The sequence below is a fragment of the Aulonocara stuartgranti genome, assembly GCF_965226115.1.
Source record: "Aulonocara stuartgranti genome assembly, chromosome: 6".
Classification (NCBI taxonomy): Eukaryota; Metazoa; Chordata; class Actinopteri; order Cichliformes; family Cichlidae; genus Aulonocara; species Aulonocara stuartgranti.
Window position 1 is genome coordinate 39571471 of NC_138944.1, and position 27832 is coordinate 39599302.

The following is a 27832-nucleotide window of genomic DNA, read 5'->3' on the forward strand; positions in this document are numbered from 1 at the left end:
AGCACAATTGCTCGGTAGCACCCCGTAATCAGGGTACGAGGCCAACTAACCCTGAGCTGCCCCTGGTTGACCCTTTCTCCGGTTCATGTTCAAAACCACCCTTCAGATCTGCACCCCTTGCTAACAAGTATGTCTGTGTTTCAGTGAAGCCCGCTAGCTGCCTGCTGGGTTCTCCACACGTGATAGTTCGAAGCCCTGGCTATCCCATGGGACACTGTTTCGAGGGTTTGGGGCCACTCTCTGGGAATGTTGTGAACCCACTGAGATGGGATTGGCAGTTTCCGCAGGCAATGCCTAACCGGTGCTATGGGGTTTGGTAGGTGGAAAACCTGCAATTTCTTCATGAAACGGCTATGGAGTCACTTTGTGTTATCGTAAATTTGACAAACCATGGGTTTGCATTTATGGGAGGGGGTGTTACGGCCCTAGCAGGGCCTCTCTCTCTCTCCTGAAGGTGCCTGTGTGGGCATGTCCCACTACCTCCTCTGCCTGAGGTGCCACCTTTCCCTCCTGTACAGCTGACTCCCATCAGCAATTAAAGGTATTTAAGCCCAGAGCAGGGTGAGCTCTGGGCCAGAGTGCCATTTGTGTGGGTACAGCTAGTGAGCTGAGTGGTTTTTCGGTGTTTCCAGCTGGTGAGCTGTGTTTTGTGGTTTTCAGCTAGTGAGCTGCGTTTTCCTTTTGACTTTTTGCATTACTGACCAACGCCTGAGTTTTGTTTGTGTTACTTTTATGGTGATAGCGGCTTGTCCGTCTCTTTTAGTTGAATTACTTCAATAAAACTGTTTTATTTAACTTTTCGCCTCCTTGATTCCTTTTTCTGACCCGGTCACTTTTGTTACTTCCCCCTCACCGCCTAGACCCCCCCAGGGGAACGTAACACCATCTCCTCCTCAGTGGGCGCCTTTACTTCAAACAAGCTGTTGTACGGCCTCTTCCCCTCATCCAGCTGCATTAGCATCTCCACCTGCTTCACCTGCTTCACCCGCTTGTCCTCTGCTTCTAGAGCCTTCTTCAGCTTTTCCTTCTTCTTCTCCTCATCCTCCGAATCACTGCTGTCGGAGTCGAGCTTCTTGTTCTTTCTGTTCTTCTCTTTCATCTTATCTTGATGCATTTCTAGCAGAGTCTTGGGCTGTTCCTCCTCCTGTGGCTCAGTTATTGCCTCTTCAAATGGAGTGCACTCTGAGTTGTTAATTCCAATTCCAGCTGATCCTGTGCAGTAACTCTGTTTGACCATGGAGTGGCAACACTTGTACCCCCAGAAGCCGTCTTTCCAGTAGGAACCCCAAATACAAGTGTGGTTGTTGATGAGCACGTCCTCCTCATATTTGGAGCGAGCGACAGCCTTTTCGAGTCCTTTCAGCACAGCGCCGTGACGCAAATACTCCACGTAGTCCTCCGTCAGGGCACACAGCAACTCCCGCGGTGGTGCATCCAAATGCCAGGGTAAATGCCACCCGGGGGATTAATAAAGTTTTATTTTATCTAATCTAATCTAATAACTTTAATCTCAGCCAAACCGATTTACTTACGAACAAACAAAACACTGAAAAAAGCCCAACAATAACATTTTTAGGTTGTCTAAGTGACTTATATATTACGTTTAACCCGAGCAGCGAAAGTCCGCGGTGATCTGAAAATGATGTGCCGGGAGTTGTGCCGTTCTCAGCCGCATCACTAACCCTCGAGCTCCCGGTTAGCTGTCGAGCTGGGGTGGGTAGCAGACATCTCCGAAAACGTCGAAGCACTTTTGCAAATATGCGATATCTTGATAAACCGAGCAGATATTTGATGTTTACACAGCTACTTTTTCGCCTGAAAATATGTTAAAAGTTTATTTGGTGACCCAGAAAGATTAGTATGAGTAATTTTAAAACTTAGTAGCATTGCTGGAAACTGGAGTTTGGCTGGGCGCTATGAATTCTGGGATATGGTAGGCCACGAAGGACACACCCGACCCATCCTTCAAATTCGGGGAAAAAGGAGGACGCATTTGTCGGCTGCATTCGGAGGAGTCTACGAATTTGGACAGCCTTCGGCGCGTCGCTGTGACGTAATCGGTCTACAAATGTGGCCTCAGGAGGATGCAGCCCATGAATTTGGACACGACCAAAGAGAGAAAGAATGGCAAGAACCAAGCAGACCGCTTGCAAATCCACTGGCGGCAAAGCCCCCAGAAAGCAGCTGGCCACCAAGGCCGCTCGTAAGAGCGCCCCGGCCACCGGAGGCGTCAAGAAACCTCACCGTTACAGGCCCGGCACCGTGGCTCTGCGCGAGATCCGCCGTTACCAGAAGTCCACCGAGCTGCTCATTCGCAAGCTGCCCTTCCAGCGCCTGGTCCGCGAGATCGCTCAGGATTTCAAGACCGACTTGCGCTTCCAGAGCTCAGCTGTCATGGCTCTGCAGGAGGCCAGCGAGGCTTACCTGGTCGGACTCTTCGAGGACACCAACCTGTGCGCCATCCACGCCAAGAGGGTCACCATCATGCCCAAAGACATTCAACTGGCTCGCCGCATCCGCGGAGAGAGGGCTTAAGCTGTCTGCACGCCCTCCTACAAACAACGGCTCTTTTCAGAGCCAACACACTCACACAGAGAGCGCGCTCCTTTCTTACAATAACATTAACCTCATACAAGACAGTACAAGACAGTTTTTTTTTTATATAATAGAAGCCATATGCTTGGCATGAAGGTGGCATCCAGTAACTTGATCTAAGCACCAGTACTTCCAATTCTTTCCTGCTACACATAAGTTTACATTACTTACAGTAGAAGAAGACTGTGACACCCCTGCTCTAAAGTACCTTTAGAGTTGTTTAAATTGGCTATAAACTATGAATGTACATAACAATAAGCCTAACATGGATCAGATATTTTTCACAGTTCATGTTCAGTTCACAGGTGCGGTTGTTTTTTTTTTTTTTTCACTCCCCAAAGATGTATAAAAAACTAACAATTTAACACAATTCTTTTTTTTTTTTTTTTTTTCTTTTTCTTTTTTCTAATGACATCAGAAACAGCAGTATGCGACATTACGTGATGGCAGAGCTTCAGTTCATCCTTTGTCATTTTTTTTTTTTTTTTAAATAAATAGGACAGGGGGAATGAATGAGAGAAAGAGGGGGAGAGAAAGAAAGAAAACCAAAGGGGAGAAGAGACGGTGAGAAGGGGGGGGAAGAGAGAGAAAAAAAAAAAGAACTCCTGGGTCACCTGTATGGAGAAAAAAACAAAAAAAACAAAAAAAACAAAAAAAAAACAAACAGAGGAGACAGCAAACAACAAAGAGCAACATAATAATAGAGAAAACAAAGCACCATCACAATAAACTAGCTAGTCATAGATATCAATATTTACTAAATAATAAACGATATTGTGCAGCACGCAAGATAGACAGCGCACAGTGTGCTTTGAGGCAGCAGCCAAGAAAGCTTTAGTCCGCGTCTGTGAATACCCATGTGTGCATACCTGTGTGGATCAGCATGCTTGCATTCCAAAGGTTTCTCCATGTAATGATCTGCTAGGGAGTGTGGGGGGGCCACAGCCCCGTCCTCCAGGGTGTGAAGCGGGTATGGAGGAGATCAAAACTCCAGACATGTATAAAAAACTAACAATTTAACACAATTCTTTGAACTAACTTTGAGCATGGAAACACAGCATCGTCATGTTCCGCTGGCGTTGATCCAATACCTAGGCCACATCGCTGATGTTGCATTGAAGCTGACTTTTGGGAACTCTGTTAAACTAATCTCACTGCACAAACTGTCTTCAGACTTTGACACTAACATTGATAACATACAGAAAAATTATACTGTGAAGCTGTCCAGATCAGTCCAGTCAAGTAGAGATCATAGATATAGTGCTCCCACAGTATGACTCCCCGCCGCTTTCAAGTCAGAAAATATAGTATTGACATTCTGAATAATCTGTTGCGATCATCTGTGAATGCTATTGCATGTACTAAAGCCAATATAAACACACTTCTAAAACTACATTGATTCTGGAAGTATGGACGTTCTGGTATTCAGAGTTTCAAGGTAAAACCTCATTAACAACCTATTTGATCTGGGGACAACTAATATTTCATGGCATGACCTTCCCCCCTATCTGGCTCCGTTGGAGGCACCACTGGTTATTGGCCTTTAATAAAGATATTAACTGGATATAAACTGTTGGATTGTCTCTGTGACACATGTAGTACTCAATCTCATATCGTGTATAGTACACAGCTACTGCACCCCAGGCACAGTCATGCTGTTCCTCATTTCCGCCAAAGGCCAGTTGATGGCGTAGTTGCAAGCACTCCTGTTTTCTTTTACGTCCACAAATCAGATGTAAATTCAGGAGTCCTTCAAGCAACCCCTCACATTTGTTTCTGTCTGTTAGTTATGGGTTTTTTTTCTCTTAGTCTCGATACTACGAAGAAAAGAACCTGTCAAAATGAGTGGGCGCGGAAAGACCGGAGTAATTGGTTATTAGTTATGTAATCATGCCCCCGTATGCCCCATTATCGTTTGCTTCAAACTTCAGCAATTTATGGGTGAGACTTAAGTACATCGGAGACGGGGACCCCCCGACCCGTGATTATGTTGCTGAAGAGCTGATATTGCAAACATCATGGCTGAATGTGCAGGACATATACTCCTTCATTGCTCTCCCCAGTAAACGGGATTTTGAGCTGTGTTTCACCGAAGAGGCGCCCTTACGTCGCTTCTTAGAGAGCTCTCTTTCCAACGCATCACATCCGAAATGGAAAGACTGGCAAGTGGAGTCTTCTGTCCAGGTAGAGGTAGTGACTCTTGTTGTTAAGTTCTGGACTGGAAGGATTCCAGACCAAGATATCGAGTTATATCTTAAAAGGTATTGCGAGATTCTTCAACCCCCAGTCAAGCCAGTGGATAAATTCGGATTCTGGTATGGAGTCCGAAAATACAAAGTTCGGATGCGTAGAGACGAAGCTGGACATATAATCTCTATCCCTAATTCCATCTCGTTGGGCCCCTACAATGGCAGGATTATTTATCCGGGCCAATCGGTGAGGTGTTTCATCTGCCAAGGTCCAGACCACCAGGCGAGAGAATGCCCCACTGTCAAATGTTGGAAATGTGGTGAGTTGGGCCACAAGGCTAAAATTTGCCAAAACGAAAGTGAGTGCTCCCTCTGTGGTGCGAAAGGGCACACTTTCTTTAAATGCCCCAAGTCTTTTGTGAATATACTTAAATCTTCCCAACAACCTCGACCTTCTGCCACCATGGATTTCCCTTCTTTGGTGGATCCTTCCCAAGTCTTGGATCCCCCCGTGAGTGACCAGGTGAGAGAGCCCCCTCCCTCTACTCCCCCCCACCTTCCTCCTACGGCTGCCTCACTGTCACTCCCAGTTTCGCTTGGATTGGACAATCCACAAGTGGATGATCAGGATACCCAGTCTAGCCCTGTTCAAAATGAGTTACCATCTCCACTGTCTCAGTCAAGTAAAAAAAGTGACGAGAGTGATGAAGAGCTAGATGGTAACCTAATCATAGAGACATCGGATGGTGAGAATGAAAGCGATAGTGACGACGAAGAAATTGACAGCGAGCAGACACCTGATGACGACGGAGATAGCGAGGACCATGGATCCTTCCCTCTCTCAGAGGCGGCATCTCTGGCTCTTGCTTCGCTGCCCGGGGAAACGAAAGTAAAACGGAAGACCTTCTTTAGTGGAAGTCACCCGGCCCTCAATGAGCTCGTCAACGAGGATACGAGAGGAAGCAGAAAAAGGAGCGTTTCTGCTTCTAGCTCTGGAAGAGATAAGCGGAAGGATAATAGACCAAGTCCTCCGTGAGTAATATTTCTGAGATGGTCTCTCCTTTAGTCAACCTATGAGTAACATCAAAATAATAACATTTAATGTCAGAGGTCTCCAATCAGATAAGAGCAGGAAAAGGATGGTTGATTTCTTAAAAAGACTTGATTATGATATTTTGTGCCTTCAAGAGATGAGATTAAAGACACACGTAGATGTATGTGAATTAAATAAAATGTGGAACACTGCCCATTCAATAATATCGATAGGGGAAGACAGCTCTGATGGAGTGGGTAGTTTCTTTAAAAAAGATGCGGTGAATATAATCAAAAGACGAGACATAATACCGGGACGACTCCTCCTTGTTGATTGCTGTTATTACGGGCAAAGGTTGCGTATTATTAATCTTTATAATGCACCCGAACGAACGAAAAAGATACAATTGTTGAAAAAATTGAAGTATTTATTAGAGATTGGTTTTAATATAATTCTATGTGGAGATTTTAACATTGTTACTGAAGCAACTGACAGAATATCCAAGGTTGAATTTAGAGAACTGCGGGAAAGCAAATTATTGGTTAAAATTTGTAAGGAAGCAGCACTCCGTGATTTATACAGGCACTTGCATCCACATACCGTCCACTACACTAGATTCGATTCGTTAACTAAAACAAGGATTGATAGATTCTACATATCACATAATGTTCAAGGTCTGAAATATGACACTCTTTTAACAGACTTTTCTGATCATATGGTGGTTATGGCAACAGTGTCGTGTTGTCCCCATGAATTTTTGAACTATTGGAAATTGAATACATCCTTGTTAGCAGACGAGTTGCTTGTGTCCGAAGTTAAATCTGAAATTAGGAAAATATTACATCTTAAGATTTTTACTACTTCTTTCTCGGAACTTTGGGAGCTTCTTAAACGACGTATGTGTCAATTTTTTCAATTTAAAGCGAGAGAATTAAATCATGCAAAGAATGTAAAATATAACGAAGATGTGAGTAGATATATATATTTAAGAAATAAGAAGGAGAAGGAGGAGGAAAATCAAATGATGTCTCTTAAAGAGGACATTGATCGAGTCAATAGAGAAGTTTTATTTAATATGTTGCGACGTACTGACTTTCACGGGAACAGCGATTATATGATTCTTAATAATCAAAAGAAAAGTCGAAATGATTTTATTGTCTCAATTAAGGATAAACATGGAAAGTCAGTTTTTAAAGAAGAGGGGAAAAGACAAGTAATTAGAGATTATTGTTCGGAGATGTTTTCATCCATAGTTACAAACAGCGACGGTATTAACAATTTTTTGAGTGAGGTTGAACCATTAGATTCTGTCATTTATGAAACTTTGATTGGAAAAATTAAAAGAGAGGAAGTGGAGTCAGTAATTAACCAACTTAGTACCGATAAAACACCTGGTCTGGATGGACTCCCCTCTGAATTTTACAAAATTGTGAGTAAAGAACTGTCTGAATTGTTAACTCAGTATTTTAATGAAGGAATAGAAAGAAAAACAATGGGTAAATCGTTTTATGAGGGAGTTATGTGTTTATTATACAAGAAAGGTGATAGAGAAGATATTAACAATTATAGGCAACTGACAATAATGAATGTAGATTATAAGATTTTTGCTAAAATAATTATGTCCAGACTAGAGGATGTATTAGATATTATCATTGAAAAAGAACAAACATGCGCAATTAAGGGACGATTGATGTGGGATAACTTAAGTATGTTAAGAGAGATTATTTATAATGGCAAGGATTCAGAACTCTGCATTTTAGGATTAGATCAAAGGAGGGCTTTTGATTCTGTTTCCCACTCTTATTTATGGAAAGTAATGAAAGCTTATAATTTTCCGGACCAATTTATTTCTATTATCCAATTGATTTATAAAAAGTCCCTAGTGCAAGTTAAGTTAAATGGAAAGCTCTCATCCCCTTTTAGTGCTGAGTGCGGGGTTAAACAAGGATGTCCCTTGAGTGCTGCGTTATATGTCCTTGCAATTAATCCCTTATTGAAAAGGATAAATGATGATAAACGGATCAAGGGATACGTCCTTGATAAATCCCTTAAAATCGCAGCTTTGGCGTATGCAGATGACGTGACGGTGATAATTAGAAACCAAAACGAACTGTCTTCAGTTATGGAGATATTACACCACTACGAACAGGCATCAGGTGCCAAGCTGAACCAAGACAAAACTGAAGGGGTGTGGCTTGGACATCCGACCAGACAACCTAAAATGATGATCTCTCTTTGTAGGGAGATTAAAATTTTGGGTATATGGATTGATAATACTGACTCTAGTTTACTAAATTGGAATAAGAAAGAAAATGAAATTAAAATGGAAATTATGAAATGGGAAAACAAAGATACAAATTATAAAACACATATTAATATTGTAAAAACACACATAATTTCGAAACTTCTTTTCCTTGCCGCAATTTTTCCTCCTCCGAGAACAACTGTAATGAAAATAAGTAAGATGTGCATTAAATTTATCTGGGGATCCAATCGAGAAGTGACTAAGAGAAAATTTATGTACAAGAGTAGGAAGCACGGGGGTTTGGGAGCCCCAGACTTAGAGATTGTTTTGCGAATTCCTTTTATAAAAATTACTCAAAGCGCAATTTCTCGGGGTGCCCCGTGGGTTCGAGGGAAGGAGCAATTGTGGCAAAAGAAAAGAGGCAGGGCCAGAGCGGGCGTTCCATACCACAGACTTATGTTTGGTGACTTATCAAGTCAATGGGAACAATATAGTTTAAATATTCTCCAAGACAATACGAAAAATATCTATAAAAAAATTAATGAAACCAAAAATGAAGGTGTAATTCAATATAAGTATGCAAATGAAGATGAAAACCTTTCAATAGTTAAAAATATACAAGACAAATTATTATCTGAAAGCATGAGAGACGTGGTATGGCTCATCTCGCTCGGGCGCCTCCCCGTGAGAGCGGTGGTACAATGGAGTTGCTTTGTTACCACCATGAAATGTCCTATGACAGGCTGTGATGAAGATGAGACCCTAGAACATCTTCTATTGGATTGTTATAGGACAACTGAGATCAGGCAGAAGATGACAGAGATTGGCTATGATGTGGATGTTAATATTAAAGCAGTTAAATATGGTTTGTTTAAAGAAAAAATGTGTGACGACAAAAGGAGACTCTTTTGGTTAGTAATGTGTGTAATAAACACACATATTTGGAAAACTCGTACCAAAGGAGTACTTGAACAAAGGATGATAGGTAGTGATGTGCTGAGTAAACATATCATTACAGACCTGCGGAGAAGACGAACAATGGACCTGAAACTTGGGAAAGTTTTCCCCTGGAACGAATTAACACTGTAAGTCTTGTGAACGTTGTGTGGACTCAAATGCTAGATTTTCCTCCTTGTTTCTCCTTTTTGTATGTGCTCATGGTTTTGTATATGTAATTGTATGTGTATGTGCATTTTATATGTAAACTTGTTTACTTTAAATAAAGTTAAAAAAAAAAAAAAGAAAGGGAGGTTTTATGCGATACTACACAGAAATGGCGAGCGGTAAAAAGAGTATGCTGCTGTCCTCTTTAGCGGTCTATGGAGATGATTCGGAGCCTGACTCTGACCCTGAACAAGAAGAATCAGGGGGGCGTGTAGGAAGCCTTGTATATCGCTATGATGAGGATGACCTGAACCAAACTGTGGACCCAGAAGAAAAAGAGTCTGCAGATGAAGACGGCAGAGAAAACAACTCGGAAGTGGACGAATCTGACGAGGGGAGGGACGCAGATGACTTTGAGATCTCAGAAGCAGAAAAAAAGGACCCCAAGGAGCTAGTTGCTCCGTTTTCAGAAAAGGTGAGAAACATGTCACCTGACGAGATCAAGATCCCCCCCGAACCCCCCGGACGCTGCTCCAGCCATCTACAGGAGAAGATTCCCCAGCCAACATTTATATGTGGGGCCCATATGGTTTGGAAATGGGCTGAAAAATGGGCCCCATATAGGATTGTCCGCGGGTTCCGTAATGGCCCCATGTTAAATGCCCATATAGGTGTTATATTGGTAAAATCTAGGAACTAAATGGGCCCCAACTGGGCAACATACACAGAAACCCACCCAGGCCCCATCTTTCAAGTTTTTTGTGGGTACCATGTGGGCACCACATAGGCTAAAAAGTGGGTTTTAAGTGGGATTGTCCGCGGGTTCCATAATGGCCCCATTTTATAAGCCCATCTTGGTTTTATATTGGTAAAATCTAGGAACTAAATGGGCCCCAACTGGGCAACATACACAGAAACCCACCCGGGCCCCATCTTTCAAGTTTTTTGTGGGTACCATGTGGGTTCCACATAGGCTAAAAAGTGGGTTTTAAGTGGGATTGTCCGCGGGTTCCATAATGGCCCCATGTTAAATGCCCATCTTGGTGTTATATTGGTAAAATCTGGGAACTAAATGGACCCCAACTGGGCAAAGTACTCAGAAACCCACCCGGGCCCCATTTTTCAAGTTCTTAGTGTGTACAACATGAGGAAAACATGAGCTAAAAAGTTGGAATGGCATTATCAGTGGGTTCTGTAGTTGCATCTTACTTCTTGTTTGAATTGGCTAATTTCTGGCACTGGGCGGGTCCCATGTAGAAAAACAGCCACAAAATCAATTTAACAGACGGCCAATACGGCTTCTTTGACGCAAAGACACTAAATATATTAAAGCTGACTGCAAATAGAAACATCAAGAGGGGACACAAAACACATTTTGTTCACATTTATTTTGTCACACAACTGTGGGTTTAAGTAACTGTATTCCAAGGAGTGTGAACTTAAAAAACTAGAAATATCAAACTACATTCAAATTGCTTAGAGTTGGAACTGTAGCAACATGGGAAAAAATAAGAAGGGAAACTCAGAACCTTGTCTTGAATCAGCAGGGGTGTCTGTTATGTTTTTTTACAGAGCCGTTAGTCTATTTTGTCCCCTAGCAGCCCTCAGTCCTCCTCTGTCTCTAGCTCCAGTGAACCATTTGGAGAGAGCTTTCTCTGCTTCTTGCAGGTTGACTTTTGCAGTCAAAGAATTCTTCTTCAGTGCCTCTGCAAATGAAGAGGAAAAATGGGTAAGCCAAAGTAAAGGTAACCGTAGCTTACTTCCTTTGGTAATGATTTACAAAGAACAATGTTTATTTCACTTTCTTGCCTCAAATATATAAGATGGCACAATAACCAATCTCACTTACACTTTCAAACACTTTATTTAAAAAAGTGTCTCACGTGAAATTAACTTACCGTACACAACATTAAAGAGGCGCAAATCTCGGAACTTTTTCTTCCCATGTCGGCCAAGCAAGTTGTACTCCACGGCAAGCTCGGGTGATATGAGGAATTTCATCATTCTCCTTGTAGCATCATCTACACTTGTTCCCCCTATATCTGCTACCATGGCAACCTGAGGGGAACATACAAAAAGGACAGATTAGATACTGGCATCTGGGTAGGATGCCTCCCTGGGGAGGTGTTTTGGGCACATCCAACCAGGAAGAGACCCAGAGGAACACCCAGGACATGCTAAAGGGACTATGTTTCTCTGCTGGCCTGGAAATGCCTTGGGATTCCGCTGGAGGAGCAGGGCCAAGTGACTGGAGAGAGCGAAGTCTGGGCCTCTCTACTTAGTACCGGATTGGGTCACAGGGGGAGCAGCCTAAGCTTAAGATAATGGACCAGGAATGGAGGATAAATGGACGCTTTACATATTACTTAATGTTAATTGTGTGGAGATAAAAAAATACTACACAGCAAAATCTCCAGTGTTAAATTAACACTGGAGAGTGTCTATATGGGTCCACACCTCTGAGTGTTAAATACAACACTGTTGAGTGTTAAATTAACACTTTTGACAGTGTTATATGTTTAAAAGTAACCTAGTCAGTTTTGAAGATTAACAATGGCTAACACTGAGCAGTGCTGATTTTCTAACACTGGAAAATAACTCAAAATGTTAGAAATATTCCAGTACCGTCATGGACAACCACCATGGTGGAAAACCAAAACAGCAAAAGTAAGAGGGAATTCATGACGATGTTTACGTGAAGCGAAATTTTCAGTGTAGTTTGGATCTTCTTTTGCTGCTGGTTCAGTCAATATTGTTTGGAGAAAGATAAAACCTGCAGCTTCAGAATCTAGCACAAAAAACACAAAGTGCCGTCGGCTGAGAAAGGCCACATCTCACTGATTCTGATCTGTCGGCGGGTCCGCGCTTTGTGTTTACATTTTTGTGCAGAATGCGTGTGCCTGCTCTCATTTACTTTCTCCAAACTAAAATAGGTTTTATTTGATAAATCTATAATCAAAACTAGAGATGGACCGATCCGATATTACGTATCGGTATCGGTCCGATACTGACCTAAATTACTGGATCGGATATCGGAGAAAAATAAAAAATGTAATCCGATCCATTAAATATCACGAAAGCACCTCACAAAACTTGCAACACGCCGTAACTCACCTCAGAACGTTAGCACGTCGGAGCAGTATGCATCACGTGATAGAGCGGCTGTGGCATGTAGGACCTGTCGGTGGTCTGGATAGCATTTGGAGCTTCGCTAGCAATCCGGCATTTCATCTCCGACAAAGTTATCCCCGAGAGAAGTAAAGCAAGTGTGTAAGTCCATCTCTGAATGTTTGTAAAGCATTCCTGCGTTAAGCTTAACAAGCGATATATGGAGCGACTGCCTCTCCTGCTGCTACTTCAATCATGAAACTGCTTAATGATCAGCTGATCGGCTTTTCTGTCGCGAGTCCGTCTCTTTTGTTTGTTTTTGGCCCACTTTGCACCAGAAAGAGGAAACCAGCGGCTGAACAACAGCAGCACGTTTAAGCTTGATCAGCTGTTGTTAGAATGTATTTAATATTACTTTCTACTCGAGGATCTTTTTCTACGTAGCTGACGCTGGTAACTGTGCAGGGGCGGATCTAGCAAAGTTTAGCCAGGGGGGCCGATAGGGCATGAACAGGGAAAAGGGGGCACAAAGACAGACTTTTCTTTCTTATTCTCATTTAAAATGTCTAGCTTTTAATAAATAATTATCTGACACCCAAAGTTTTAATTTGATGTAAAATGAATAGAAGTCAATTACTGTATATAGTAACTATTAAGTCTAATATATATACCCTAGTAAGCTATAGTACTTTTTCCTTTGGGAAGGTACTATCTGTGCAGTCTGCAATTTTGTTGAAGAAAGATGTTGAATCTATTTAATATTTCTTGAAAAATAATTGATTTCTGTGCATTTTTTTTCACACTGCATCAAATTAAGGTTGATTACGTCGATTAAGCATCATGAGGTGGAGCGTGAGGGGTGGTTCCCCATTTTTTATTTATTTATTGTTGTTGCTGGGAGTTGGAACCCTATTAGTTAGGTTGCTTAATATCTACGCTAAGTACTCTTTAAAATACCAGAATAGGGAGGATGGTGTAGGTTTAAGTTTATTAGATTGATCAGTATTGCTGAACTATGAAACATTTTTTTTTGCATACAGGTATAACAGAATAGCTTTAGTGTAGTTGTTGTTTTAAACTTGAGTATGAACTTATACAAAATGCAGCAAGATATTAAAAAAAACAAGTTTTGTTGATTAAAAAACACTATATCGGATTCATATCGGTATCGGCAGATATCCAAATTTATGATATCGGTATCGGTATCGGACATAAAAAAGTGGTATTGTGCCATCTCTAATCAAAACCCACCCCTATTCCTTACCCCTTTATCATTTATCCATAATGTTAAGCAGGACACCTGTGAATATTTTGTTGTTTTAGCTGTAAAAGTGTCATAAAATCAGCTGTGAGTGTGTGTGCTTTTATCCCTTTTTTCAGGATTACTTCTACTTTCCACATCTGCTAGGTTTTTTTCTCTACTGTATACTATAAGAGTGTCATCGGGGATTAATAACAGAAAAGGGCAAAAAACAAACTTGAAATTTTACTGTTTTTTTAACTGAAAAAGGGACTCATAATGTACATGAATAAAAGATTTAGAATAGGCAATTTGAATTATTAATTGTAAAACAGAACAAAAACAATTTTGTGACCTTTGGCCCTGTGGTTTGTTTTTGGGCATCTCTTTTCTTCTAAATAAGTCCAGCTGTGTTGGGCCCCTGGTAGAGCTCTGGTTGGAAGAGACAGGTTGGAAAAACCTGTCATCGGCGACGGGTTGGGGGCGAAAAGGTTAAAATAAATAGGAACTGGCCAGAATTTGCATAAACTATCATAGCAGAACAAATATAAGAAATCTACCCGTTATCAAAATCAGAATCAAATGCTTCATTAGAATAAAAAAATGTAACTTTCTGGAAGGTAAACATGTGGTATAAAAGTAACATCTCAGAAAAAATATATATATATCATAGCAACAGAAAGACATGGTAGCAGATGTGATGGTCTCTGGCCTGCTTTGCTGCCTCAGGACCAGTAAGACTTGCTGTGTTAAATGAAACCAATTATGCTGTATACCAAAAAAAATCATGAAGGAGAATGTCTTTCAGAAAATATATCAAAGAATGTTTTCTGACTACTGTATAAAGAACAGTGGCAAGCAGAATGGGGAGGGAAAAAAAACTTACTACAGCAGACATGCGACTGGAGTCCTCCAGTTTTCCATTAAGAGCCTCAACATCGTCTTGGGTTTTAAGAGGTAAAACAACCCCTTCAGGGACCTCCGTAACTGAACCGTTTTTCTGATTCAGCAAGGCATTTAACATCTTGCTATGAACCAGTTGAGTCTCCTTCACTTCCTCTAAAATGGCAAGTACTTTCGAGAACATGGCTTCACAAGTAGGGCTGGCGACACTCCGGGCAGTGGGGCTGGCGGCACTCCGGGCAGTGGGGCTGGCGGCACTCCGGGCAGCGGGGCTGGCGACTACACTATTGTTTTTTCCAGAGGGTCGCTTAAGGAGTTGTTCTGGAGGCGTGGGTGGAAGTTCCTCATCTGAATCAGAAGGCTCACTTGATTCAGTGTGGCTGCTCAGTTGATTGATCGGTTTAACACTTGGCCTAGAAAGGTTAAGCACAGAACATTTATGACACTGCAGGAAATAAACTTCATCTTGTTTGTATGCTATTACCACTTACTTTCTTTTTCTTAAGCCATTCTCATTGTCCGTCAAGTCTGATGAATACTCTGCTTGATGCAACTTTGCCCTGGCATTTGCATAAGTTGCTATAACATAAATTGTACAGAATACAACATGTAAGATACAATGTAAAGAAGAAATAAATCTGCAAAAACAATGACAATGAAAAAATGGTTTCCAGTAGAATAGAATAGAATAATCCTTTAATTGTCCCACAAGGGGAAATTTGGTTGTAACAGCAGCCAGGAAGACACATATACAAACAAACAGTACACAGGACACAGAACAGAAACATACAATAATACAGTAATACAGGGCCTTACATTTTCAAAAGCCTCCAAGTAAAAAAAAAAAGTTCATGTATAAACTTTTAAAGAAAAGGAAATACAGATGTAGTGTACAAATAAAGTCAAACTTACCTGCATTTCCCATGACACGGACATTGCAGAGTATCCAGTTGCTGGTTGGTGGTGTTCCTTCCTTTACAGCCTTTGTCACATTCACCAATGAGGCAGGAGGCCACCAGCATAATTTTCTCTCTGCGTCATGGAACCACTCTGATGGAATGATGTCTACCTTCTTGCAGCCATCAGAGTCAACTTCATCCACAAACTCGACCACACTGAATGAAGACATCCTGTAAACGCCATTGAGTTACATGCTGTGTAGCTGAGGCAAAGCTACAAATGCATTACGAAAAGGTAACAAAATAATTGGTTTTGTAAATTTAGTTACAGGAGCACTAGCAAGATGACCTGACAGTTTTGACAACAAATGTACACCCAGAGATGTTGAATCAATAGGGTAGTTAAAAAACGCTGTTACAGTCTCAAACAGTTCAAACAAAACATGTATTTCTCCGATGAACAGCACAATGTTCCGCACAACTGCAACTTTGCCTTCAAGATCAAAACAATTTGTTCCATTGGAGGTGGAGATTATTTGATTTCCATGTCTGTACATCTTGTACTGAAAAGAATGATGGACAAAAAATTCAGTCATCATAGGTCCAGATGTATGTGGCTGTGTGAGTACACCCTCTGGCATTTTGCAAGACCTGTGAGGATACAATTGCTTTTCACAAACTCGTCTGACAATTTGCTGTACAGGATCCTGTGGTCTTCTCACCATCTTTTTTAACTGTCCCAAATAATTCTCAAATGGAAAACATGAAACCAAATCCAGAGGGCCATACTTTGTAGCATCATCTGCTAGGTGCAAAAGACTGTGTGTATTGTTAACTAAGAATTTAGTCCCATAAATCTTAGCAAAGTTGGCAACAAAGCATCTCAATAAATTTTTTGCATAATAACAGTACTCTTTACACAAAGGAGACAAAAGTATCCTCATAGCAGATGACAAAACCAGGAAGTTCTTGTACTGTGGATTGCACAGTTTCTGGAAAAGCACAACTGGTCCAGTATACAACAAAAATTGTCTTAATTCTGTAGCTTTCCATTGTCTGTACTCCATTAGGGACCGTGGCTTTCTGGAAAACGTGCGTGGCAGACTTTGCCTACACTGTTTTAAGTGATCTGAAATGGCAGACAGAGTAGAAGTAGGAACCCAACACTGCAATGGTCCCTTAATCCACAGGGCAAGTAATTTACGTACAATACCCAAGCAAATTAAATGCATATAGTCTAAGGGAAAGGCTGAAACCATGCCAATGCCTAGCTCTTGAAGAGGTGATTTGGAGTTGTGGTGATCTTCATCTAACATTTCTTCAAACTGAGAATCTGATCTGAGACTTGAATCCATATCTGGAAAAATAACTTTCCCATCAACATAAACACCATACTGTGTACAGCGCTCACAAGAACTGTAGCCACCATGACCTTTGATGCATTTTAAATAAGCTCTAGCTGGGGTGTCACAGATAAAAGCATCTGGAAGGGGTACATTGAAGTGTTTTCCATTGAAAACAATACCAGTATTTGTGACCTTTTTTGCATCTTCTATAAAATCATGCATGTAGTCGTTCACCGACTCAGGTTTGCAGGGACCAGCATATATACCCATCATGAAAACATTTGCTTGTGGCAGTTCAACTATCTTACCTAAAATAGGCCACAGTTGCATATTAGAGCTCTTAAAGAGAGGCAAACCATCAACATTCACACGAATGGTTAATGTATCAGTTTTCAGTTCATGTTGATTTATCATTTTCAGTTCTGACAATACTGCACTTTCAAGACCAAAATGGTAGTAACTTCCCCTGCCAATCTGTTTCACTTCACAGTCTTTTAATGTACTGAGCAAAGTTCTGGGATCCTTTGGCAAATCTAGACCAAGCTCCAAAAGTATGGTTAAGAGCTCTGACAACACAGAATGAGACACATTTCGGTTTGCTGCCCATTCAGCAAGTTTCCTCTTAGCATCAGAGTTTGACTCCACATCAGGAAAGTCACAGTTTTGTTCTTCATCCGCTTCACTATCCATGTAAAAGTCATTACTATTAAAATCCAGAGGTAAATCTTCATCCAAGCTGTTACTCGAATATTCCTCTACATTGTCCTCTGCCTTGTTGATAGTCTCATCTTTATTTTCTATATCTTCAATATTTTCCACTGCTTCATCCACAATCGAATGTTTGTTCGCCACATCTTCAGTGTATTGCAAAGCCTGGTCCACAGCCTTCTCTGCAAGTTCCACAGCATCTAAAGCAAGGCTCTGTAAATGCTGCTGAACTATAACTTTAATTCTCCTTCTCCTCGTCCGTGATTTGGCAAGAAGGTAAACCATTTCACTAAAATACACAGAAGATTGTGTGCAGAATAGAAGTGTGAGCCATTTTCACACATACAGCAATCCAAAAAATTGCAGAAGATATTCTGAAGAGGAATACAGTAGCTTGCAAAAGTATTCACCCCCCTTGAACTTTTCCACATTTTGTCACATTGCAGACACAAGCAGGAATCATTTTTATTGGAATTCCATGTGAAAGACCAACACAAAGTGGTGTACACGTGAAAGTGGAATGAAAGTCATACATGATTCCAAACATTTTTTTACAAATACATAACTGCAAAGTGGGGTGTGCGTAATTATTCAGCCCCCTTTGGTCTGAGTGCAGTCAGTTGCCCATAGACACTGCCTGATGAGTGCTAATGACTAAATAGAGTGCACCTGTGTGTAATCTAATGTCAGTACAAATACAGCTGCTCTGTGACGGCCTCAGAGGTTGTCTAAGAGAATATTGGGAGCAACAACACCATGAAGTCCAAAGAACACACCAGACAGGTCAGGGATGAAGTTATTGAGAAATTTAGAGCAGGTTTGGGCTACAAAAAAATTTCCCAAGCCTTGAACATCCCACGGAGCACTGTTCAAGTGATCATTCAGAAATGGAAGGAGTATGGCACAACCGTAAACCTACCAAGACAAGGCCATCCACCTAAACTCAGGCCGAACAAGGAGGGCGCTGCAGAGAAAGAGAGAAATGCAGCCAAGAGGCCCATGGTGACTCTAGACGAGCTGCAGAGATCTACAGCTCAGGTGGGGGAATCTGTCCATAGGACAACTATTAGTCGTGCACTGCACAAAGTTGGCCTTTATGGAAGAGTGGCAAGAAGAAAGCCATTGTTAACAGAAAACCATAAGAACTCCTGTTTGCAGTTTGCCACAAGCCATGTGGGGGACACAGCAAACATGTGGAAGAAGATACTCTGGACAGATGAGACCAAAAATGGAACTTTTTGGCCAAAATGCAAAACGCTTTGTGTGGCGGAAAACTAACACTGCACACACTCTGAACACACCATCCCCACTATTGGTCTTTCACGTGGGATTCCAATAAAATTGATTCATGTTTCTGGCTGTAATGTGACAAAATGTGGAAAAGTTCAAGGGGGCCGAATACTTTTGCAAGCCACTGTATTTGGAAACATTGTTTGTAAAAAACACTTCAGCCAGAGTGGAGATTTTCCATCAATCTACACTGTAAAATGTATAAATCAGCAAGTGATAAATTATCACTGTTGCTGGTATTTTCTCAAAGAGTTGTATGTGATAGAAATTGCTGTTTATAGTCCTTCTGTACATCTGCATGTTGCTTCCCAATTAAAATCTATAATTGTGGGGATTCATATTCATGTGATACTTATAACAACAGTTATCAAGTATACCAATTTAACTTTGCTGATGTGCTTGAAGGAAAATGGTTATTTCCATGTATTTCCCTATTCTGCCTTTAATTTTGAGGAGTTCCTTCTAGCTGTTACAGTGCTATGGGCTCAAAATGTGGTCATAAATATTTTGTACTTGTAAATCAGGATTTGTATGTGTAAAAAAGATTTGTGTGTGTGTGTGTGTGTGTGTGTGTGTGTGTGTGTGTGTGTGTGTGTGTGTGTGTGTGTAAAAAGAATTTGTGTGTGCGTAAAAAAGATTTGTGTGCTGACTTAGCCAAAAAAACCCTGCAAGTTACAAGTATGAATTTTGACCCTATTTTTCTTCCTTTCATCTGATTGGTCAATGTCATGTCACAAATGTAACAATCCAATCAGAGAACAGATGGGTTTGGCTGTCGGAGGGGCGCTTTTTTGAACTGCAGGTCTTTGAAGGGAATAAATGCCCTTTTACATGCCAACCCAGCGTTTTCCTTCATCACCACGAAGGAAAACAGTCTGTGGTCGTCCGACTTTGGTGATTTTTGTGTCACAGGTCTACGTGCTTAATACAGGGACTTCCACAGCCTTTTCAACAGCGCTGCGGGGGGGGCAGTGTTTTGGAAATGACAGTCTTCATTACAAAGCTTTCTCCATTATGAATTAGCATACATGTTTTTATTGAACATTTGAAGAACTAGCAAAAAAAACCAGAAACTCTTGTAGAGGACATAAAGTCAGAGATAGAAACGACTAGGAGCAGGTGCATCTAGTACAGGTAGAGCTGCTGCAAAAACCCACAGAGCCCAGCAGCCAGCGCTACAAATTCTGGATCCTTTGCTTTTAGTTAGCAGTTAGCATTAGCAGCACATCCTGCGTCTGATATGAAAGCACTTTTATGCTGCGCACTGTGACTCACAGCAATGGTCCCGGGTCAGCCCTGACTTTGTGTTAAACTAATCCTAAAGTAATAATGGTATTTCTAACCAGTGATATACCACAACTTTATCCTTTCAACAGCTGCTGAAAGTTAGGTGACCTAGCTGCTATCGGATATTTATATAGAGATCCTCCAGCTTCAAACTGTATCACCCTTCAAGGACCTGCAGTTCGAAAAAGCTCCCCTCCGACAGCCAAACCCATTTGTTCTCTGATTGGATTGTTACATTTGTGATTGACATGACATTGACCAATCAGATGAAAGGAAGAAAAATAGGGTCAAAATTCGTACTTGTAACGTGCAGGGTTTTTTTGGCCACACACAAATTCTTTTTACACATACAAATCTTTTTTACACACACAAATCTTTTTTTTACACACACACAAATCCTGATTTACAAGTACAAAATATTTATGACCACATTTTGAGCCCATACAGTGCACCTAAAACAAAAAATCTGCAGTGATTTACATTTGTTGAATGATCAATTTTGTAAATTAACAGTCTGTTTGTGTGCACAGCTTACAAAACTGTACTGTAAGGCATGCTCTGATTGCATGCTAAAATGTTGTTGCTTAAAAATAAAATCTGTAATACATTATGCTGATGTTCTTAATTATCAAGACTTATTAAAAAGTAGATACACAATTTCTATAGAATGGAAAACAACTCAGTTAATTTTTGTTCCTATGAATACCAGCATCTTAAACAACTCCAACAACTATGACGAAAAACGCTTTCCTGCTCCCCTCACCATCCGCTGATTAACACTGAGCTGCTGCTGTCAACACCATCAAACTTATTTAATGTTTAATGTTATGTTATTTTTAAATCTTTACCAAAGCTTAACAACTATGGATGCTCACACCTGCTGCTAAAAAACTGTTAGAAATTACAGGAGTAATTTCTTTTTTTTTTTTTAAAACGGCACTGCATTTTTATTGGTTACCATGTTTATTACCACTTTTATCAGTAAAAACCTTCCTATAAAGTATAGATTTCAATTCAATTCACCTTAATGAGCTGCACTACTTACAGTCCTGTGAGCTCTGGTTACTGACAGCAGGTGTGAATGTTTGGAGTCCTAAACTCAGAGATTAGAATAACAAGGGAATGTAAAATGTTTTGATGCACCTGACAGCAGCAGCTCAGAGAGAACTCCAATTGTGAGGGGAGGAGCAAAACTGTCAGAGTTGTGGGACATGTGAAGAGAGCACTGTTGGCATTATGTTAGCACAAAACATTGAAATTTCAATAGATGTCTAATTATGAAATTGGTCATTGACTCCTGCAGCTAAATAAACATTTATACCGATTACCAGAAGAAAAAAAAATAGTAATGCACTCCTTTCACAGATGTCCCATTAACCATCACTTTTCAAAATAATCCGTTCAAGCTATTGAATATGGCTAATAAGTAATACAAATAATATGAAAATGACTTACATGTCAAAGATGGTGTTTGAGATCCCAAAGAATCTAAATGTCATAAGGAAATAAAAGAAAGTACATGAGAAAGAAAAAGTTGCAAACGTTTCCATTTTTTCCAGGATAATTCAATATAGGAGATTTACTTACTAATGCACAAAATGAACAGTGTAATTATAAGTTTGAAATGCACTGCAAGTGTTTATATGGTAAACTGATCAACTCCAACAGCAAACACTGGCAGTGCAAAAATGTACCTAACTAGCTGACAGACTTTAAAGTCACGGGAAGATATATATATAAATGGTGACATATCCCAGAACAAATCTGAACATAAAAATATTATTAATTGTCTATCTTCAGCAACTGTGTGCTGTACAAGCACTATAAAATTTTAACATGTTTCATTTACAGTTGAATGACACAAAATCACTTAGGGGGGCACATATGACCTGCAGGCTGCACTTTGGACATCCTGCAGTAGACTGCTACATAGACTACTTAATTATGCATAGGGGGATATTTAGTGAAAGACTTTTATTAAATAGTTAATTAAGCCATCAATGGGAGTTAGATTTAATACTAGTGTTTTACACAGCATTCAGCTATAGTAACATGTTCTGCATTTTCCTACATCACCATCTGATCTGAACAGCTGCACTTACTTATTAAATTAATAACTGCCTTGGACATTTTTCAGTAACCAATAACTGATTTTTCTGTGCGTTTTCACCTTTCGTCCACACGTAAACGGCATTTACGGTTACTGAAAGCGGAGACTTTTTTGAAATTCATGCCAGGGTGGAGATTTTCGAAAACCGTTTTTGCGTTTAGGTGTGGATGAGGGAAACAGAGGAAACGCAGCATCAAAGGTCTGTGCCTTTTTTGACATCACACCATGTGCCAGGTTATTGCTTCAGTGAAATGAATTTCTACAATGACTTAGAAAAAATACCATTACTGTTAATTTTACTCTATGCAGTGTTTCAATGCTTACATATACACAGTTACTGTCCCTCCACACATAGGACTCAGTTCTGCTTCTATGCACCATCTTTGTTTACTCTTTCCCACCGAGGCTTCATGACTTCTGATTGGCCAACATTTCTACACATTAGGAATATATCGCCACCTGCTGCTTTGGCATGTTCCTAGCAGCGTTTTGGCTTTTACTAGTGGACGGGATTTTTTTTTTTTTTTTTAAACGAAAACAGAAAATGTCCGTTTTCAAAATTACCCATGTACGTGTGGACGTAGCCTAAGAGAGTGATCCAGGCAGTGTTTAGGCTGAAAAAGCTGTGTTTGTCCCCCCCCCTTCTTTTTGCACACCATAAATGCATATCTGATAACATTACCATTTAAGCTGCAGGCATGTACTGCAGTAATTTAATCATCTCATATTTTACACCCCTATAAAGTGAGCTTGCCACATTGCACATGTATGTCACGTACACTAACTGCCATTTTGTTTACTGAGTAGTGCATAATGGCCGCATTACCTGAGTGGGAATCCACTAAAGCACAGTACTAAAAAAATAAAAAAATCATTACTTTTTGAATTAATTAAAAATAGCTGGTTGCAGATGCACAGAGGGAGAAAAAACGCAGTGTACATTATATTACCTAAATTCACAAACTGTATAGAGATATTGGTGCGATGGAAACAGAATAAGATAAGATAAAATGTACTTTACTGAGTAGAATATAGGCAGTAGGAGTTTTGTGAGTAACTTTTAATTATATTCGCCAAAGACAATGACAGTAAATTAACCCAGTTTCACCTGCTAGCTAAGGATGTTATATGCCTCTCTCCCTTATACCGTTTAGGACAAGTATAGAAAGCAACTAAAATAACCATTGATGATAACTTATCAAACCTTCAGTATTTACCTTGGTGTTAGTTTTAAATTCCTTTAAATAATCGATGTCCTCCACGTACTCCAGGAACCAGCAAGTCAAAAATCTGCTCACAACTGAGGACAGACCACACTAGTCCATAGGCGGCGCAATCTGCTCCTCCCTCATTTCAACAAAAAAGACCGCGAAGACTGGTTGCAATAGGAACTGCTCACTTTAAAAAAGAACTTTATTTAAAAAGTCATTTTATGGGGGGCTCTTCAACTGGTGGGGGAGATTGTCACATCTTGCAGGAGCTTTCCTCTCCTCAGGAGCTCCCTCTGCAGGAGGGGGAGATACAGGAGAGGTGGAGGAAGATCTCAGCCTGGGTGTTTATTGTCTTGTGTAGTCTGGAAGATGAGTGGATGGTGGGGTGGGTGCAGTTTTCTCTGTGGTGGGGTTGGGTGGACTGTCCCGGGCTCTGTGGGGCCGGGCGGCGCTGCTGCACTGGGCCCGGTCTGGATGGGCCTGGGCCCCCTTTCCCTGGCGGGTCGCGGAGTATGGGGGTGCCTACTGGGGTCAGCGGGGGAGCTGGCCCCAGGGAGGGGTCACTTGCCCCTCCCTTCCTTCCCTCCCCATCTCCAGCTGCCTCCCTCTTCCCGCTCCACCACAACCACCCACACATGCAGGGCCTTGGAGTAGGGGTATGTCACCAGGGTGCAGAGGAGGCTACCCCCCCCCCCCCCCCCCCTGTCCCCTTCTGGCTGCCTCTGCCTCAATTTTATCCCACAACTTAGACATTCACATTACTCACACTCTCATTACACATACATATAGGATCTTGGGGGTGGGCACGATACACGGAGTCCAAAGTACCATCAGGGTGTACACCTCACCCCTGGCGTCGTTGCCCACCTCTCAATTTTAAATACACGTAGACATTGAGGGCTAGCAGGAGGGACCATGCGCTTACCTGCTGCTCTCTGGCAGGTAGCTCCAAGCCCTCCTGGGTTTTAAATGCACCTTAGAACACACATGCATCAACATTACAATGAGCGGGTGGAGGGAGGTTTGGAGTCTTCTCTCACCCCCGTTCTCTGCGACCTGCTGGAGCAGGGGGGCTAGGACTAGGAGGAGGAGTTGGCCGTCCGACTGCGGTCTGGAGTGTGGAGCCTTCCTGCTGCTGCGGAGTCGGGGCGGTCTGCCTCCCCCCACCGCAGGGAAAAGGGAAACACCACCTGGGTCTGGGTGCAGTTCCCCCCTCCAGGGGCGGGGGCACCTAGACCCGGTTTGTAGAGTACGCTTGGGGAGTGTGATCGTGTGTACAACGTCTCTTTATGTCTGTCTCCACGTTGGTTGAGTGTGGAGTAAGTGCATATGAGAGCATGAGGGTGGGAATGGATGTTTGTATCTGTGTGTGCCTGTATGTCTGTGTCTATATGTCAGGTTGGGTGTCAGGCGCCACCTCTCTGGGGACATCTCAGGCCCTCCAAGGTTTGGAGGCCTATCTCCCCCTACCACCACTTCCCCTGCCAGTGGCGGACCCCCTCAGACATCGGTGCGTTGGTGGTTCTTTGTGTCCGGGGATGGGCGTCCAGGTACACACCGGCTCACTCCTTGGCGGCCGCTTATCGGGGCCTGGAGCCTGGGGCTCACTCGGGCCACTTCGGAGGTGGGGTGCCCCCGGCCTCTCGGCCTGGGGCTCGGTCACTCAGGCACGGCTGGCTGCCGGCGGAGCTCACGGGCGCGTCACTGCAACTCCCCCTGGCTTCTGCTCCGCGGCTGCTGAGTGAGCCCTCATCTGGGACTCTCCTCAGCTCTTTCTGGGACAGTGGCGCAGCTGCCCCTCTGTTGGTCTTCCTTGGTCTCTTGTGTTCTGGGGGCCTCTGGATGTCTGGAGTTTTGATCTCCTCCATACCTGCTTCATGCCCTGGAGGACGGGGCTGTGGCCCCCCCACACCCTCTAGCAGATCATTACATGAAGGAACCTTTTAAAAAACAAAAAACAAGCGCGTCCATGCTCACAGGTGTACACACGGGTGATCACACCCACAAACTACACCCTTTTTGGCTCCTACCTCAAAGCACACTGTTCTGTTGATCTTATGTGCTGCACAATAATGTTTAACATTTAGTATTTACTGTCATATTCCCATATATCATTGTGATGTTGTTTATTCTATTACTCTTGTTCTCTTCTGCTTGTTTTCTTTTTTCTTTCTCAGCAGGTGATCCAGGTGATTGATATATGCATTTTTTTCTCTGCCCGTTCTGTTGGTTTTTGTTTTTTGCCCTTCTCCCCCGTCCCTCTTCTCAGCTGTTTCTCTTTCCCTCTTTCTTTCTCCCCTTCTTTCCCCCAGTCAAGTCTGTCCCGTATTCAGTAAGTGAAAATAAAATAAACAATAAAAGGTGAATCAAATGGACTATTATGGCAAGGCTGGGATGGTCCATTTGGTAAAGTAAATCCGTTGGGCATCTTTCTTTGCCTTTAGACAACAATTCTGAGGGCAAAAGAGCCAAACGGGACAGGCCAAAAAATAAAATAAAATAAAAAAAATAAAAATAAAAAGTCATTTTATGCCTGATACAAACATTTTAAAAGGCAAACCATGCACAAGTTAAAAAGATAAATTTTAGTTTTGCTTAGTTTTTTAAGTATAGGAATGGTTAATATGTTTTAAAAAATCATATGTAATTATTGTCAAATAACATAAAAATAAAACAACATAATAATAAAAGCATAATTGACAGAATATATCATAATGATAACAATATCAACACCTCACTTAAAAGAATCAGAATCAGAATCAGAAAGGGTTTTATTGCCAAATGTTGAGCAGGTTTACAACATTAGGAAATTGCTGCGGTGCTTCAGTGCAAACATACTGTCATAAATGCTTAAATAGATATAAAAATAAAAATAAGAATAAGAATTAAACGTGCTAAGTAGATAGATATATACATGAGTGCAGGTGGTGATCAATGCCAAACATGGAATGATGCAGTGATGCAGTAGGGTCATGTGTTAGTGGTGGGAACAGTCATACGGTTATTGTTCATGTGTCCAAGAGGGGAAGAAACTGTTCTTATGGCGAGAGGTTCTGGTGCGAATGGACCGGAGCCTCCTACCTGAGGGGAGCAGGTCAAACAGACTGTGTCCAGGGTGAGAAGGGTCAGCTGAGATCCGAGCTGCATGCCCCAGTGTCCTGGAGGTGTACAGGTCCTGCAGAGATGGGAGTCTGCAGCCAATCACCTTCTCAGCAGAGCGCACAACACGCTGCAGTCTCTGTTTGTCCCTGATAGTGGCTCCAGCGTACCACACGGTGATGGAGGAGGTGAGGATGGACTCGATGATTGCAGTGTAGAATTGCATCATCGTCCGTGTTGGCAGGTTGAATTTCTTCAGCTGCCTCAGGAAGTACATCCTCTGCTGGGCTTTCTTAATGACGGAGGTGATGGTGGGCTCCCACTTCAGGTCCTGGGTGATGGTGGTACCCAGGAAGCGGAATGAGTCCACAGAGGTGATGGGGGTGTCAGTCAGGATGATGGGGGGGAGTGGAGCTGTGTGTTTCCTGAAGTCCACAATAATCTCCACTGTCTTCTGGGCATTCAGCACCAGGTTGTTGTCGCTGCACCAAGACACCAGACGTTCAACCTCCTTCCTGTAGGCAAACTCATCCCCGTCCGAGATGAGTCCAATAACGGTGGTGTCATCTGCGAACTTGATTAGCTTGACAGACTGGTGGGTGGAGGTGCAGCAGTTGGTGTACAGGGAGAAGAGCAGAGGAGAAAGAACACAGCCCTGAGGGGAGCCGGTGCTGATGGTCCGGGAGTCCGAGACATTCTTTCCCAGCCTCACCTGCTGCTTCCTGTCCGTCAGGAAGTCAGTGATCCACCGGCAGATGGGATCAGGCACATTCATCTGGGAAAGCTTGCCTCGGAGATGGTCTGGAAGGATGGTGTTGAAGGCAGAGCTGAAGTCCACAAACAGGATCCTGGCGTAGATTCCTGGGGAGTCCAGATGCTGCAGGATGAAGTGTAGAGCCATGTTGATGGCGTCATCTACAGACCTGTTGGCTCTGTATGCAAACTGCAGGGGGTCCAGGAGGGAGGCCGTGAGGGTCTTGAGGTAGGAGAGAACCAGGTGCTCAAATGACTTCATGACCACAGATGTCAGAGCCACGGGTCTGTAGTCATTTACTCCAGTGATCCTAGGTTTCTTGGGGATAGGGATTATGGTAGAGGACTTGAAGCAGGCAGGCACATGACATACCTGCAGTGAGTAGTTGAAAATGCCAGAAAACACTGAGGCCAGCTCGTTTGCACAGTGTCTGAGGGTGGCAGGAGACACACCGTCTGGGCCAGGAGCTTTTCGAGCATTCAGACTCTTAAACTGCTTCCTCACATCTGCTTCATGAATATGAAGAGTAGTGGTGGGAGGAGGTGGTGTGAAAAGCTCTTCTAAATAAACAATAGAAAGGTTTTTGAAAAGTTCTTTTGAAAAGTTTCAAGTGTCAATACACCATACAGTTGAGGCGTGACTGCTGGAAAGGCTGCATTCCCTTTGCATTAGTTCAAAGAAAATATAAATTATTTCTGGTTATATAATTTG

The 27832-nt window shown here is 42.1% G+C and overlaps 2 protein-coding genes across 3 annotated transcripts; one reads left to right on the plus strand and one right to left on the minus strand.

Annotated features, from left to right (window-relative positions):
• Positions 1 to 2124: 2124 nt before the first annotated feature.
• Positions 2125 to 2559, plus strand: LOC309707933 (histone H3.2-like; the record flags this gene model as incomplete). Its single annotated transcript, XM_082535539.1, has 1 exon — positions 2125 to 2559. The coding sequence occupies one exon, from the start codon at positions 2125 to 2127 to the stop codon at positions 2533 to 2535; it is 411 nt and encodes a 136-aa protein (XP_082391665.1). The 3' UTR covers positions 2536 to 2559.
• Positions 2560 to 10556: 7997 nt separating this feature from the next.
• LOC309709344 (uncharacterized protein) lies at positions 10557 to 23414 on the minus strand. Of its 2 annotated transcripts, none has more exons than XM_082537919.1 (7): positions 23275 to 23414; positions 21403 to 21435; positions 15330 to 15547; positions 14909 to 14996; positions 14401 to 14830; positions 11065 to 11224; positions 10557 to 10872 (listed from the first exon to the last, which is right to left on the minus strand). In XM_082537919.1, coding segments are annotated over exons 2-7 (1038 nt in total). In that variant the 5' UTR covers positions 21405 to 21435; positions 23275 to 23414; the 3' UTR covers positions 10557 to 10732. The 2 variants fall into 2 exon arrangements, with proteins under 2 accessions (XP_082394045.1, XP_082394044.1); XM_082537918.1 differs by lacking the exon at positions 23275 to 23414 and adding an exon at positions 22382 to 22449.
• Positions 23415 to 27832: the final 4418 nt, after the last annotated feature.

Bases quoted from the DNA above. Each gene is read 5' to 3' on its own strand.
- LOC309709344 (XM_082537918.1), bottom strand. From the start codon at position 22,410: ATGTGTGGAGGGACAGTAACTGTGTATAT. The intron at 11,225-14,400 runs GTAAGTTTTTTT...TGTTCCCCTCAG, and splicing joins CCAGTCGCATGTCTGCTGTA to GTTGCCATGGTAGCAGATAT. The intron at 10,873-11,064 runs GTAAGTTAATTT...CTTCATTTGCAG, and splicing joins CCTCTTTAATGTTGTGTACG to AGGCACTGAAGAAGAATTCT.